Source organism: Emydura macquarii, unplaced genomic scaffold (assembly GCF_026122565.2).
Source record: "Emydura macquarii macquarii isolate MOO-44397 ecotype Brisbane River unplaced genomic scaffold, CSIRO-AGI_Emac_v2 contig_2768, whole genome shotgun sequence".
NCBI lineage: Eukaryota > Metazoa > Chordata > Testudines > Chelidae > Emydura > Emydura macquarii.
Window position 1 is genome coordinate 10820382 of NW_027132905.1, and position 15349 is coordinate 10835730.

The 15349-nt window shown below is 38.8% G+C and overlaps 1 protein-coding gene across 4 annotated transcripts in view; it reads right to left on the bottom strand.

Moving 5' to 3' along the window:
- Positions 1-15349, bottom strand: part of FNIP1 (folliculin interacting protein 1) — an 82898-nt gene that overhangs the window by 25385 nt on the left and 42164 nt on the right. For 3 of the 4 annotated variants that reach the window (XM_067566526.1, XM_067566527.1, XM_067566529.1), the window contains exons 3-9: positions 14700-14843; positions 6318-6418; positions 5981-6055; positions 5344-5435; positions 2329-2412; positions 1208-1279; positions 185-320 (exon numbers count right to left, since the gene is read on the bottom strand). In XM_067566526.1, the coding sequence (XP_067422627.1) occupies positions 185-320; positions 1208-1279; positions 2329-2412; positions 5344-5435; positions 5981-6055; positions 6318-6418; positions 14700-14843 (704 nt within the window). The remainder of the gene's footprint in view (positions 1-184; positions 321-1207; positions 1280-2328; positions 2413-5343; positions 5436-5980; positions 6056-6317; positions 6419-14699; positions 14844-15349) is intronic. The other variant, XM_067566528.1, reaches the window with a different exon arrangement.

A 15349-nucleotide genomic window follows, 5' to 3' on the forward strand; every position in this document is an offset into this window, starting at 1 on the left:
TATGTGAACAACAGTAAACACCATGAAGAAACAAACCATCAAAAGGACCCAAGATCGAATTCTGATTTCACTCACACCAGTATAAATACACCACGGCAAGTAATGATGTAGTTACACTGACGTATGCCAGAACAGACTCAGACTACCGGAATCTGAAGGAGTGTGAGGTAAAGCCAGCACTCACCATCTAGGGAAGACACCATTCTCCAAGCTTGTGGTCTGACTGCGACGCCAGCGTCTTTGGTAACTGCTGGCACAACTTCTGGTAAGTGAAGAGCCCGGGGAGGGAAACGGAGTGATGAGTAGGCTGCTAAGAGATGCTGTAAGAATTAGAAACAAGAAGTAAACTCTTTCTATGTAGCTAAGGCACCCAAAAGACAAGAATATTTGGGAAGCAATGGTAGCAGTTTAAGGATGCCACTAAAGACAGCTGATATAACTCATCAAACATTTGACACACCCTCCTCGATATACAAATTTCTTATTTTAAAAATGTCCAGTTTATAGTAAAACCAGAAAAGCATACCAGCACTGATGTGCTGGAACAGACTTTAACCCCACTGTACAGGCAAATAAACCACATCGGCATGGTATATAGGCAGATACTTTGCACTGTGTCACCAACCTCACAAGGGTGAGAGAGAAAATTCTTCTTCAAAAGATATGAAACTTCGTAGTTTCAATCCCATAACTGCTCTCCAAAAGCAGAGGTGCCAACAGACGGGATAGATGGCATATGAGATGCAAGTCCCCAATCATAAATGGCCCAGTGTCCTGAGTTTATTGTGGGTAATCACCCATCCTAAAAGCTGGAGATTATTTTTGCCCTCACTTTGGAAGGCTAATAGGACACAATATTGTTTGGACATGTTATAAATTTGATTTGAGCTTTTAAGTTGCCTGGTTCATTGCGAGTGGGTTATTTTCAACTGTACTGCTGTGGCTCATTATTTCTTTGAGATATTTTTAAGTATATCAAGGGTGCTAAAGCGTATGGATAGGTGCCCTTCTCTAGCATTTGCGTTCATATAAATAAATGGAATATATACATTTCAAAACAGATTATTATTATAGTAGAGGAAAGCAGGATTTTTTGGATTCTGTAGGGAGGTCACCAAGCAACAGAGAATGTGGCTTAGGTAAGAGGATATATGGACATCTAATAGTGATCATTCCTTAATGGTCTCCTAGTGTGCTGGGTTTTTACCAGATCTTGCTATGCCGCTGTCTCTATCCTCATTCTGCTCCCTCCCAGGCATGTCCATAGGGTTGCTGTGAACTGTAAAATAAGGCATATCCATTAGCAAGAGAGTAGATATTTCTGTCTCTGTTTCTAGTGTTCCATTTAATTAACAAAACCAAATCATGCTCATCTCATTGCATTAATTTAGATCTTTTTCAACACACTGTGCAAGCCCATCACCAAGAAATGCTGCTGAGCTGAACAAGCAAAAACATTTATTTGAAAAGCTCGTACATATTTTTCTGACATCTGCGCCTCTTTATTTTAAACACAAAAAGAACCAGGTTCACATTCATTCTCTTTCCTACAGAAACATTTTGGAGTAAAATTCTAATGTACCAAAAGGGTATTAGCCAAGCAGCTAAACCCTATGTAAAAGATAAAAAGAGTAACTTAGTTAATAGATGTGTACAAACCAGCAACATTGAATAAAAGCTTTGTATACAAGTCTGGACCAGGTAATAAATAATTCTTCGAGAACATTTTACAATGGCAGTCAGAAAGGAAAAAGATTATTATTAAAATTGTATATAGTGAATTGCTTGTTCAACTAAGCCTTGAGCTATCTGTAGTCACAGCCAGCCTTTATGTGTACAGAAGATCAAAAGTGTCTCAATCATAATAATCTAAATGTGATATATTGTACAGATCTGTGAAACAAAAGCTACTCAGCCATGGAAGTAAGGCCCAGCCATTGAAAACAAGAACTGTTCATTTTATATGAACTAAGAGTGACTAAATTTCTTATAATTTGGTTAAAACAAGTCCAGATCTAAAATGGTTTGGAAAGCAACTAGTGTCAAAGATTGCCTCCAAACATAGGTGTGCACCACGCAAATGGGTACGTGTCTATAAAACAAAACTCATTAAGAAAATAGAACTTTTAAAACATCTATTGTTCTCTAGGATGTGTGTTTAAAATTCCCACAAATGATAAAATGGTAAAAAGCAGGCATCTCTGCTCACTTTACGTTTTCCCCCATGCCCAACTGAATTTTTAAAACATATCTTATTTCCATGGCTGTACTACAAATCCACACATCTTTGTTACACCAACTAGACTATCCACACAGCACATTGCAAACCTGCAAAGAAAGAGGCACTCCGGATCAGGCGGAGCGGACCTTGTTCAGAGAACGCTCGCCTAGGGCTGCAAAGCTGTGAAAGACCTACATGGCAAAACGTAAAATACATTGAAAGAATGAGGTTAGTAAAGCAGAGTAGAGTCTGGAGGGACAGGGGGGAAGATACAAGCAAACATAAATGCAGACCAACAGATACAGGAGAACACAGCTCTTACACTCTCTCAGCAGGAGTTACAATCCAAGCTGAAGTACCTATGGTTAAAACATTGTATTTCCACGACTTTTTTTTTTTTTTTTTTTAAAGAAACAGGATCCAATTTTACACTGTTGCCCATATAAGGGGCTTATTTAAATTAAAATAATTAATTTATGCAGAAAGTTAAGAACACGTATTAGCTCAAAACTTTAGCTCGATTCACAGATATTAGATTTAGCCTGATGTGAAACATTTGTTTTAACATTTCCATTGAGGGGGTGGCTAGGGTACTCCACCTTCAAAGATAGGGAAAAAAAAAGCATGAATAAATTAAGTTTAATAAAGTGGCAAGAAAAATTACAGATGAGAATCACTGCTCATGAAAATTAAAAGTAAATACATGATGTTAGTCATAAGAATGGTGGACAGAAAATAAACATTAACAGCTTTAAAACAGTAGAAAAACTCATTGACAGGTAAGTCACATCAGGGAACTTGTCCGGTGTACATAACAAAATAAAAAAATAATACTGATATTTTTAATTAATTAATTGCCAGTTGCACCAAAGAGCTGAATTTGGGAAGCTATTGTGCATCCAAGGTTTTCTATGTAAATTGATTAAAAAATTCAGAAGGCTGCACTTTAACTTCTCTTTAAATGACTTAGGCCTTCTTTATGCTACAAAGATAAGTCGACCTATGGTAGGTTGACTTACAGCCACCGCATTAATGACTGCGGTGGCTGATGTCCACACTACCCTCATTGGGTTGGTGGAGTGCGTTCTCACCGGGAGCACTTCCACCGACCTAAGAGGGGCAGCGTGGGGAGCTGAGAGCCTGGTCTCTCAACTCTGCTGGCAGCTCCCTGCTGAGCGCCGAGCTGCCCCCCATGCTCCCCATTCCCGGTCGGGAGTCGGAGGAAGCTACCTGGGGCCTCTCTGGGAGCAGGGTGCAACAGGCCTCTCACTGCCCAGCTCTCCCGTCAACAAAACTCTGTAGCTGAGTTCTTTATTAAGGAAGAAGATGATAGGGACTAGTTAGAAAGTAAAAAAAAAAAGCAGGCATGTATGAAAAGAGCAGTGTGTAAACAGTCCCCAACCAAAACACACAGAAACTTTTTTTATATCACGAGTTGGAAAGAGCCAGTGAGTTAGAAGCAATTTTCTATTTAATTTAGTTATTATAAATAAACCAGTTACAGATTAACTTCTTGGCCCTATTTTACCCATTGTTCCCTCTGCCTTGAAGAGGGAACTGTAAACAAACACTGATGAAAAGATTGAAAGTTTGTACAGTTTCACTGCAGTCTGCGTATTTCTGTATTTTCTTCTGAAATGCTCTATTATTTGTTAGCTGTGTACCTGTATGACTCACAACGGACGTACTGACACCTCCTGCAGCAGCATGCTAGGAGAGCTATTTTCCTTCTTTTTGCTGTTGCAGAAAGCCACCACCACCATTATGATGCTTCGCTACATCTAAATCACGCACATGTAGTGCATGCCTAACAGTTCCAATGCCCAAGTTTTCATTTCCCCTGTGGATTTGGGGTGGGGGAGGGGTGTTGAGGAGGGAGTTTGCACACTAACAATTTTGCCAGACAAAAGCTACTGTCATACAAATTGCAGATGAAAGGTGGGATTTTCAAAAGTGCCTGAGTTAGGAACTTATTGACTTTGGCTCCTAACTCTCATAGGCACTTTTGAAAATCTCAGACAAAGCCCAAAGGAAACAATGAGTAAAATGGGGAAGGATGTACGGCTTTGATTTTCCACATTTTGTAAACGTGGGTGCGTTTAAGGACTATCGTCTCAAATGACTTTACAAGGCTTCCCTTGTAAATGAATTACTGGCAAGGAAAGCAGCACAAGCCTATTATCATTATTAGACCTCAATTAGCTCGAAAATGTTTAAAACAAATGTGTGCCACAACCAGGAGAAAAAAAAATGTATTTAGGTTTCTGAACCTTCTCTGCCTTTTTAAAGCTGGTTCATTTTTGCAGTTTCAGCCTATAAAAATTGATTTAAAAAGAATTATTTCCTTTCTGATCCAACAAAGCACATATTTAACTTTAAGCAGAAATGTAGTCCCACTGAGATTCATGAGGACATGGATAGACCCTGGTTCCCAAGGACTAATGCCATTGAATTATGAATTAATTCAGGTTTAATTCAAAGGATCTAGCTCTGAGGTCTGGATGCTAATTCTGGATGCTAGAGCAGAAGACTATTTATGTCCGCCGATAGTCTTGGAAATTGAAAAAGTTTTAAAATTCACTTTTTCTAGCCAACTTTATTCCAACTACAATAGAACATTGGCTTGAAAATTAAAATTACGGAAAATGAAAGGTGCTCTGAAGAGATCATGAGACTGTTACAGTAGTCAGTGCAGTACAATTATGATAGGTTGACTAGTAGTGGAGAACACCCTTGCATGAGTCAAAATGACCAACTTGCAACAAAATACAAACCCAACAATGTAAATGCTTAAGATGAACAAAGCTCTCCTTCCTTTTATAAAAGATTTAAGAAAAGTGGTGCTTACGAAGCAAGTCTGTACTGGTTATAACAATTTTCAGTGTTTCCTGATATAAGGCTGTATTTAAACCTCTAACCCAGATGAGAAAAAAAAGCTCTGTGTTCCATTACCATGACCCTGAGCTGTATGGCTTACTCTCCCCAAATCCATGCCAAAGTTTCTTTCTATAATATACGAAACCATTTTTAGCTGTATAATGAATGTTCATATATGGAATTTTTCACAACAGCTTAAAATCTAGTGATTATTCAATTAACAAAGAAAATCAGCTTTTAATTACCTATGTTTCCAAGGAGTCCATTCATAATTGTACTATGGTCTGGCTTTAATGTATTACTGTCCTGATTAATGAACTCCAGACTGTCCTGCAACCTAAAAAAACAAAACCCAACAAAATCAGTAATTCACATTTTGGTACAGTGCTGTCCGATTTCATTTATAACCTGAATGAAACACACTAGCAATTATACTGCATGCTTCCAGTGAAGTTGTGTGAAAATTCCTAATAGTGTTCACAAAGCCAGGCCAGTTGTACAGTTAGCACATGCAAACTGAACAACAAGTAGCTCAAAGAAAGACCCACTCTGTGATACCGCCATCCCAAGATGTAATGAGTGCCTTCGACTCTTGTTGATTTCAGTGAGAATCAAAGGTGCTCAGCCCCTTGCAGAATCAGTCTTCAATTGCCGAAGTGCCAGCACCTGCTCTGAAGGAACAGTCCATCCCTTTGCTTAAGGCAAGGTGAGGTGGAGATGACCACAAGTAAACAGTGGGGAAGCAAGCCACAGGAAACAATCAAAGTTCCTTGTGATGTAGAAAAAGGATTTTGAGGCTCCTGACCTGATCAGAATTCTCTTACAAGTGGTGCTTAGGTTCAGCTACTCAGACTGAATAGATACTATTTCTAATTTACTCACGTGTTTAGACTTCCATAGATGCTACTTCCAGTTCGAACTGTAAAAACCTTGCTAAGCATGAGCTGAGGAGGGGAGCTGTGAGACAAAAAAGGAAGAGGTCAGTATAGAACTATTGCCCCAAAATTTTCTTTTTTCTCCATTCACATCCCTCCTGATTTTAAAGGCTTAAATATATAACATGACAATTAACCTAAAACATCAGCAGGATAAATACTGTTTGTACCTGAACCCAGAAACTGCCTCTGCTCTGTACTGGGAACATTCAGTTCAATAACTCTTTAACCCCAATATGGACTCTTGTAAAAAGGACATCATTAAAAAACAGAATGAGTCTCACCGGATCTGATGAATTTTCAATGTAGAACCCTTGTAACTCATGGCCACAGAACCAAACATCATCTCCCCAAGCATATTGGCATCAGAGGAGCATCGAGAAGCCTGCAAAACAATTAGTTAATTACTTGGTTACATACTTGAGCATTTTACAAGCACACTTTCAATTAAGGCAACACAGAAACAAGTAAAAATATTAAAAGATGTTTTGCTCTGGTGGATGCAAATATCAAGTACATTTGCAACACAACACGGTGTGGGTTCCTTAAGAGCACAGTATCATTGGCTGAGATAAGTTATACTTCACGAAGTGATATTAAGGTGGGTTTATGGACTGAACCAGTCAGTATAATTAACAGAACAAACCTACCAGTCTACGGGAGGTGCAGTGCATTTCATTATTGGCTGCTGGTAGTCGCTACTGGAAGACACAGCTGAGTCATAAAGGGTGGAGTGGACTGTGATGTATTCTCAGGAACTGATAAGGGATCAGAACCCAATTTCAAGACCTAGAGATCTACAGCATGGGCAGGTTTGTATCAAAAGCAACTTGTTTATAAAAACATACAACTACAAAGATCAATATACAACCTATCTTCCCAATTAAGATTTCTCCTGTTTGCAATATAGCTAATCATAAAGAAAATTAGAAGACTTAAGTGACAAAATGCTACACAGAACAGTACAAAAAGCCACTTCTAGAGGTGACTGAGTGATGCAAAAAGGAATCTGTAATTATGTTCAGAAATAATATATTGGTGAGTTTGAATCACTGTTATTTGCAGAGTCCTATGATTTGCTGTTCATAAGTATTCAGACAGTCACTCTGGTATTTGTGAAACAGTTCACAAATACAAAAAAATCTCACAAATTTTAGTGTCAATCATTTTCCATCTGAAACTTTTTACTAGCAATAAGTTGTGGTACTTTTTCCCAGGTGATACTGTACACTGAATAATTGCCATGATAATACTCTTTTTTCCAGTCTTGTGGCACTTGTTCTTTCACCCATATTTTGTTATGGAGATTTGTTAGCTGCTCAATCAGAATTTTGCCTCCTGCCTTCAATACCTCTCCTTGAATTCTGTCAACATCATGCATTTCCCTTGTTTGAGGCCTTTGATGGCTGCTTTAATTTCACTGGGTGATATTTTGATCCCTCTTCCATTTCTAAATTAGCATTGACATTTCTCTCAAACCTGTGCATGATTGTTGGCTCTGGACAGTTTAATTTGGAAAGGAAATGTTCTTTCCATCATCTGGCTTGTTCTTCATGAATTTACAACATCTGTCCATGAGTCATTGATGGGCATCACCTGTGATGGTCTAGGTCTTCCTGAGAGGTCTTTCACTATTCTGTAGAGATGCTTGAAGTCTCTTCTCTTGTGCTGCTGCATCTGCCTCTGCAGCCTTCTTCTGAACCCAGATATTCTTATCTTGTCTGAATTTCTTCTATATTTCCTTGTCTTTTTCTCTGTATTTTCCATCTACCTCTAAGAGTTTTGCCTGTCTTGCACTGTTCCTTTTTTGCCTTCAGAGTTTTCTGTTTGTCATTCGCTGCCCATGTTCCAGATGTAATCCATGCACCTTACTTCTGCCCTCTTAGGAAGCCCACAACTTCCTTTCCTGTCTTAACTACCATCTTCTTCCAGTTTGACCATCTGTCTTCTAGACCTCCATAAGCCTGGTTTTGTATAATACTGGAACGGTTGCTAAATGCAATCTGGAATCTGATCTGCAGTCCTGGGTCCTGGAACTTTTCTATTGTTATAATGTTCCTTTTGTCCACCTTCGTGATCTTTTTGAGTTTAAGTTGTAATGTGGTCTCTCAGAGATAAAGATCTGAGCCAACATCAGCTCCTCTGCTGACTCTGACATCCTTCAAAAAGATGCCCACCTCTTAGCTATACACACATGGCCTATCTGGTTGATAGTCACTTTGTTTGGTGACCTCCATGTGAGCTTGTGAATCCTCTTGTGCTGGAAAAGACTGCCTCCGATATCTAGGGCGTTTGTGACAGCCACAGAGATTCAGGAGCCATTTATCATTATAAGTTTGGATGCCTTCTGCTGTTGTGCCCAGGACACCTTCCCAGCCAGTAGAGTTGTTGCCAATTTGTGCATTGAAGCCACCTATCATCAAAATTGATGTCATGGTTAGTCATGTCGTCTAATACTTGCTGCACCTGCCTGTAGAATGTACCTTTTCACTGTCACCTGATGCATCTGTTGGTGCATATACTTGGATTATTGTACATATGACATGTCTTGTTTGCAGCCTGGCTGTCGTTATTCTGTCGTTAACTGGCTCCCAAGCCAACAGGTTTTTCACTGTGATGTTTTCCAGTATAATTCCTCCACCTCTTTCATGCATTTCTCCTCCTAAGCATAAGATTGTAGCACCATCAAACACCATCTTGCCAACTCCCTGCCCACCTTGTCTCATGGACACCAACCAAGTATATCCAGACGGTATTTTTTCATTTCTTGTGTAATCTGTGCCAGCTTCCCTATACATAGTATAGATAGTAAATACATTCAGTGTGCCTACTCTTGTTACAGATCTGGTTGGCAGGATTCAATCTCTCAAGATCTCAGCTTCCTTTTGGCCTTCGCTAAGCTCTGTCATACTTGGGTTTTGAGATCCATCTTCACCTACCATCCTCAAATTGTGGCTTAACAGATCTGCTTCTGTTGCAGTAAGGTTAACTTTGCCACTGTTAGCAACAGTGCTGGTCCAACGTTCAGATAAAAGAGTAGGGATCTGCTGCTGGATTTGTAACTACTCAGGTAAAACTTACTGCAATTTGGCTCCAGCTGTCAGCCCTGCCGTGACGAGATCCTGATTTTGTCCTTCCCCCCATGACTGTTCCATGAATTTTGCTTAATTTTACCGTGACAAAATCATATCCATATTTATGATCAAGCCTGTTTATTATGTTGTGTCAAACGGCCAACCAAGCACAGGGCCCTATTGTGTTACACGCTGTACAAACACAGAGTAGTAGACTTCCCTTCATCTTCTTCCCTGTCCCGAAGAGCTTACACTAATATGCAATACTTAGCACAATGAGGTCCTCGATTGGGACCATTTGGCTCTACTGCAATATACATTATTTTTATTATTAACAACTACAAACAACAACAGCACTTATGAATAATCATTACATTTGTAGAAATTCGTATCTGCTTTTGAAGGATTCTCAAAAAGAAAATAGGGCTAAATTTTTAACAATTTGACTAGCTCTAATTTGCTGCATTCCATTTACTTTTAATCTTTATTTGGCAACTTCTGTATTAAAGTACCACAACGTAGAATTTCACACATATTTAACACCTGGTTAAGAAAGATTTAAATCACTTGGCACCAGCTGAATTTGTTGCTATAAAGGATAATGTACACTTTCATGATTAAGCAGCAGGCACTGGCATTTACTAACAGTAATGTAAACGGATTCTCAGCCAGTAGAGGGTCCATCTGGGTTAAGATGAAGCCAGTTAGGAGGGGAGATGAGAGGAGGGGGTTGCGTACTGCGTATTGCGCTGTGTGTGTGTGTGTGTGTGTGTGTGTGTCCCCGTCCGTCCGTCCCTCCCCCAGAGTTATTTTTGGTAAATACAATTTCACCTCACATACAAATCTCAATACTTAATCAATAATCAAGACAGGCCTACACCATAGTATTAACAGAAATAATGCCTGTCAATGCATGGAGAAAAACTAAGACTCATAATTATAGAATATATTAAAGAAAGAACGGACTAGCACATGCAGAAAGTGCGATAGCAACACAGTTTATAAGTACTTATTGGAAAACGTGGGTTTGGGAAATCTTTTTTAGCAGCAGCTGAAGAAGACTGAACATGCAAAGCAGTTGTTGCAGTGCTGTCTGAGTAGAGACGCTTACTTATCTTCTTTGGGTCTTAGAGATATCAAGGGATGTTAATTCTTGTTTCCCAAATAATCCAAATATAAAAGTGAAGGCTCACGGAATTTGTTCGATTACATCCTTAGGTCTTGATCCGTGGCTCACTGAAGTTCATAGGAAGTCTTTCCAATCACTTCAAAGATCTTTGGATCAGGCTCACAATGTATATGTAACGTTTAGGAGTCTGAGCAATTGTTTTTGCTAGGTTCCAGCAGAGGGATGTTCCAAGAATAAACACAGTGCCTCTACTATGGCACATACTAAGGAAATAAGATTTTAAAATTAAGTAGGAATTTTACAGGGGGAGCTGAAAAGGTTTTTCTAAATGTTAAAATGTATTTGTAAATATTCCAAATTAAGAAGCATATGATGGATATTTAAAAGTTCAATTGATTGTGAATATCTGAAAATAACAATTAGTTGTTTTCGAAATATGTTATTTTTAATCCATTGATCCAACCTGAAGTCTGGCCATACTCCATCTCTGAGGGGTAATATCATGTGTGTAAAGACACAGATATCAGATCATGGGCCCCAATCAAAAAAGTATCCCTATAGAAGTCAATGGGATTTAAACAAATGCCTAAAGTTAAGAATGAGTTTAGGTTCTTTTCTGACTGATGGCCCTAGAGCCTAAATTTTTCTTCTACTTGATCAGCAGAGTGAGAAGAGCTATGTGTTGAGTGACAATCACTCTATGGACATCATGGATTTGGGGCAGGCTGGATCAGTAGCTTCATGTTAGTTAAGGATTGACTCATAATCACCTGTGCATATTTAACATTTCACACACTTCTGTCTATTGCTATAATGATGATTGGTCTCCTTCAGTACAAGGAAAAAGCACATGATGCCATGAGTAATCATGCATTTTCAGTTCCTTCATTGGTGAGAGTTTGCCATAAGCAATACCGATTAAGCACAAAGGAGGAATGTCATTATATAACATCATATGCTAGATAAAGTACTGCACACAACAAGCAAAAATCTTGAGACTAAAATTAAAAAGTTACTCGGTAAAAGTTACAACCGGAGATGCCCTTGCAGCTGACAGGAACTCATACCACTCTTTCCTCTCATCTATGTGCTGTCTTTCCAATCATATTCATGCGTGAGCAGCGTCACTTTTTGTACTCATGTTCTTTTTTGGTGACTGTTCCTCCTCCTCCTCCCTACCCCATTAATTTTCCAGAATCTCAGCACTGGCTCCCCCTTGCTGTGCCTGGCTCTGACTAAATGAAATGCTGCAAGGACTCTCAGAGTGCAGACACCAGAACTGCTGCAGTTGGACACGAGGCAAAACAACAACCCACGTCCTTTGAATTTATCAACTCCATATGGCGGAACAAAGAACTTAGAACAACTCTTGCAAATGTGCGTGTCTCTAATTAGATATTCACAGGGTGCTAAGCTCACACAGCTCCTATTGAAATCTATGGGAGCTGGGTTTGTGCACCCTCTGGGAAAAGTTACACTAATTATTTAGGTGACTAAACATGGGTATAGGTAACAACCAAGTTTGGCCCAATGTCACAGAGTGAGCAAATGGCAGAATCGGAAATAGAATCCAGCCTCCAGACCCCCACCAGAAATAATGAATGATGTAAAGGAGGACACTGGATTCTTTTACTTACCCTACCCATCAAAATAAGAACAATCAGATACTCTGAAACTCAAAGACAACTCGTTTAAAACATAACACTTTTCACCACTTAGCTCTTTGACTCTTCAAAGCAGTTTACAAGGATCCCATTACTAAGGTAATAATATTTTAAACAGAATACCTGACTAACTTCTGCAACTCACTACCACTCCCGGAATCCAAAAAAGATGGGGCATGAATAAAAATAGCAACTACCACTATAAAAATGAGGATATCATTACAAGGACTATTAATCTTCATGTGTCAAGGAAAAAAATGATCACTACCAGGATCATGGATAAATTCCTGTCCTCACCTCCCATGGTATATTGCCTAACTGGCCAGGTACATTGTAGGCAGTCTTGGAAAAATTAGATTTTAATCAGTAAATATCACCAACAGCTTAAAAAAAGTGAGTGTGGCTCTAGCAAAGTACTTTTTTACAAAGTACTTTTGTATATGGAACACTGAATAAAGATAATTGCAAATGATTAGGCCCAAATATGATTTTTATCTATGAAGCTGTTATGAATCTAAGTTTCAGGAGACGTTACGTTTTGAATAAGTATCAAGCATTTGAGGGATGTTTGTTTTTAATTTTCTGCCAGAGTGAAAATTTAAGTCAATAAAAACTGACGGGAAAACACTTAAGACATAAATTATTGAGTCTCTGTCTAAAATCATGAAAAGTGAAAATCCGCTCATTTCAAACCCATTTATATGGGTTTTCCCTTTCCTCTGAAAGACCAGGAGGAGGCACTACCAAAGACAAAGATACTGATGAGATAAACCACTGCTCTGCTTTGGTTTGGTCTTCATATGTGCTAAATGAGTATGACTTTACCATGCATTACTACAAATGCTTACATTTATTGTGGGAACCCTGCTGCTGTTCAACTGCCTGGGCCGCCCAGCTCTAGAAAACAGGGGTCACCAAAGACCAAAGTGAAGTGCAATCAGCCAAGAAAAGGGGTTAAAAATTAAAAACTTGTATGAGTAATAACTGAAGAGCGTATGGCAAAAGGGCACAACTCAAGGGAATGACGAGTTGGAAACAAACCAATTCCCTAGGTCAACTTTATGAGCTCACATAAAAAGAGATCATTAAAAAAATTGCAAGTGTTTGTTATGATTTGCTGGCATATTAGAGACAGAAATATTTGCATAATTTAAAAGTCACATTTCTGACCTGTAAATGTATAGCATTTTAAATGTCTACTTATTGCACATATTGTCCTTCCATTAATCCAAATAATCTTCTACACATATAAATAGAATTGCAATGCAGTTGTAAAACCCAGGTCTCATGATCAAACAAACTTTCAGCCTGACTGGGGAAAAAATAAATTCTAGGGCAAGATCCTGCAAACACTACCAGTTATAGTGCATTCTACTTGTGGGACGTCATCTGCAAGTAACCATTGACAATATCAGAACCTTAGTTAGCAGCAACTTCACGTATTATAGTGACATTTGTAAGTGCCTTAGATGGGACGTAATTAAAGTATTACACAGAAGCCTGGGACAAAGTACCATATGTCATTCTCTATAGAACAAGTTATATCACATATATTTAAATAAAACTATTATAAAAAGTCCTATCAGCATTGTTATTGGGATTTCCACTTTGCAACTACAAAGGTTGCACATACTACTTATATATAGGCACCTTTATTCTCCAGATAATGCTAATCAGTGTTTGTACAGAGCCTACCCAATAGGGAAGAGAAATAAGTAGGTCTAGACACTGGGGAGCATAATGTTCTCTTGGTTACATAGGATGTTGCGGAGGTTACGTTTTGCTAGAGGAAACACACCAAGAGAAATGGAACAGCTCTTCCTTTCAAAACCACACAAAATACTCTTTCAAGAAGGGCAAAAGGGCAAACAGGACTTCAGTCACTTTACTGAAACTATGGAAAAGAGCCAAAGGTGTAAGAAAAGACAAGGGGAGTATGTTTCTGATCAAATGTAGCAACAGCTAATGTGATGATGAGTAAAGTCAGTGCAGTTCATTTATCTCTCTGGTAGATTAAGACATCAGTAGTACTGTACCTCCAAATAAGTTGTGTAAGGGGCAGCTTCCCTCAAACATGCAATTAACTCACTACAAAAAATATAAAGGCTCGGTGCTATTTTAGGATGGCTTAATATAAAATGCTTCTGATCCATGGAAGCTGAGATGACAGAAATATATCTGTGTCAGATGACTCTGGCTACTCTTGTAACCAAAACCTCCACTCTTTTGTAAAATTTAACTCAAGTTATATAGCACTGTTAAGTAGCCTTCATCTACAGGTTTACATGCGGCTGCCACATCATTAAAAAAGAAAAGAAAAAAGAAAAAGTTAAGTTTCCCTTGGCATAGAACATTTGACTTTGTAAATATATTTATAATTCAGAATATTTAAAAATGTCATGAAGCCTAGGTAGGGTCTGTCAATAGCGAAGGGCCCACACGATAAGTGCAGGTCCAAATACTCCAAGGAACAAAATGTCCCAACCTGCCCTTATGGCTCCGGTCCCAAGTCTCATTCCAAAGAAAGGGCTTTATTGTCTAGGCCCAAAAGGGCAGAACTCTCATACGCTGGAGATACTTCTGCCATTCAAAGCAGAGCTCTTGAGAGAACAGTTTACCATGTTTTAGTGCCTTTGAAGCCAAAACCCTTGTCTTGATTCACAATCAAACTGTGACCTTAGTCTAAACCTTAAAGAAAAACTCCTGCCTCAGGCCCTCTCTAATTTTAAGCATTTAAAAATATGCGATACTTCTACTGCAAAATTAAACAAGGCTAAAATAATATAAATGAACTCTCACCTGATATTTTGGGCATTGTTCTTTTGGATCAGAAGATGAAGAGGATGAATTGATGGAACTGTCCAATGAAGAGGAACTGTCTCCTCCAGGCCTCAGTTGGCAACATTTCCCAAAAACTCTCACATGAGCATCACTACAGAGTTTCTGAAACATAGACCACATGTCTGTCATATTAGTGTTCACATCCCTAAAAATAAATCATTCCTTAATGGCATTTAAATTATTTGGTCTTTGGTCCAGTTTATATGCCAAGGCAAATGGTAAGCAGAGTGAGGATTTATTTCTCCTCCAGACTGGTTGTAGGGAAGGAGGCTGGGCAGCTTTCCTTATAAAACAGAATTAGGAGTTAATACAACACTCCTTGTTCATTTTCTTAATGAACAGGCAGGCAGCCAGGTTGCTTTGAAGTTTTACAAAGAATAATTACTGGGCACAGGAGCAGGAGAATGGTGAATGCAAGGAGAGGAACAATAGATTCCACCTGTCTTGTCCCCACCTAGCGCACATACTAACAAGTGTTCATATACTACCATGGTTGGCATAGCACTTTGTAGACGCAGATGATGACATTTTAAAAATTCAGGTTTCTAGTCCTTATGGTTGTGAAGAAAAGGCAGAAAATGTAACCCAAGTGTAACTGATGCAGAGCC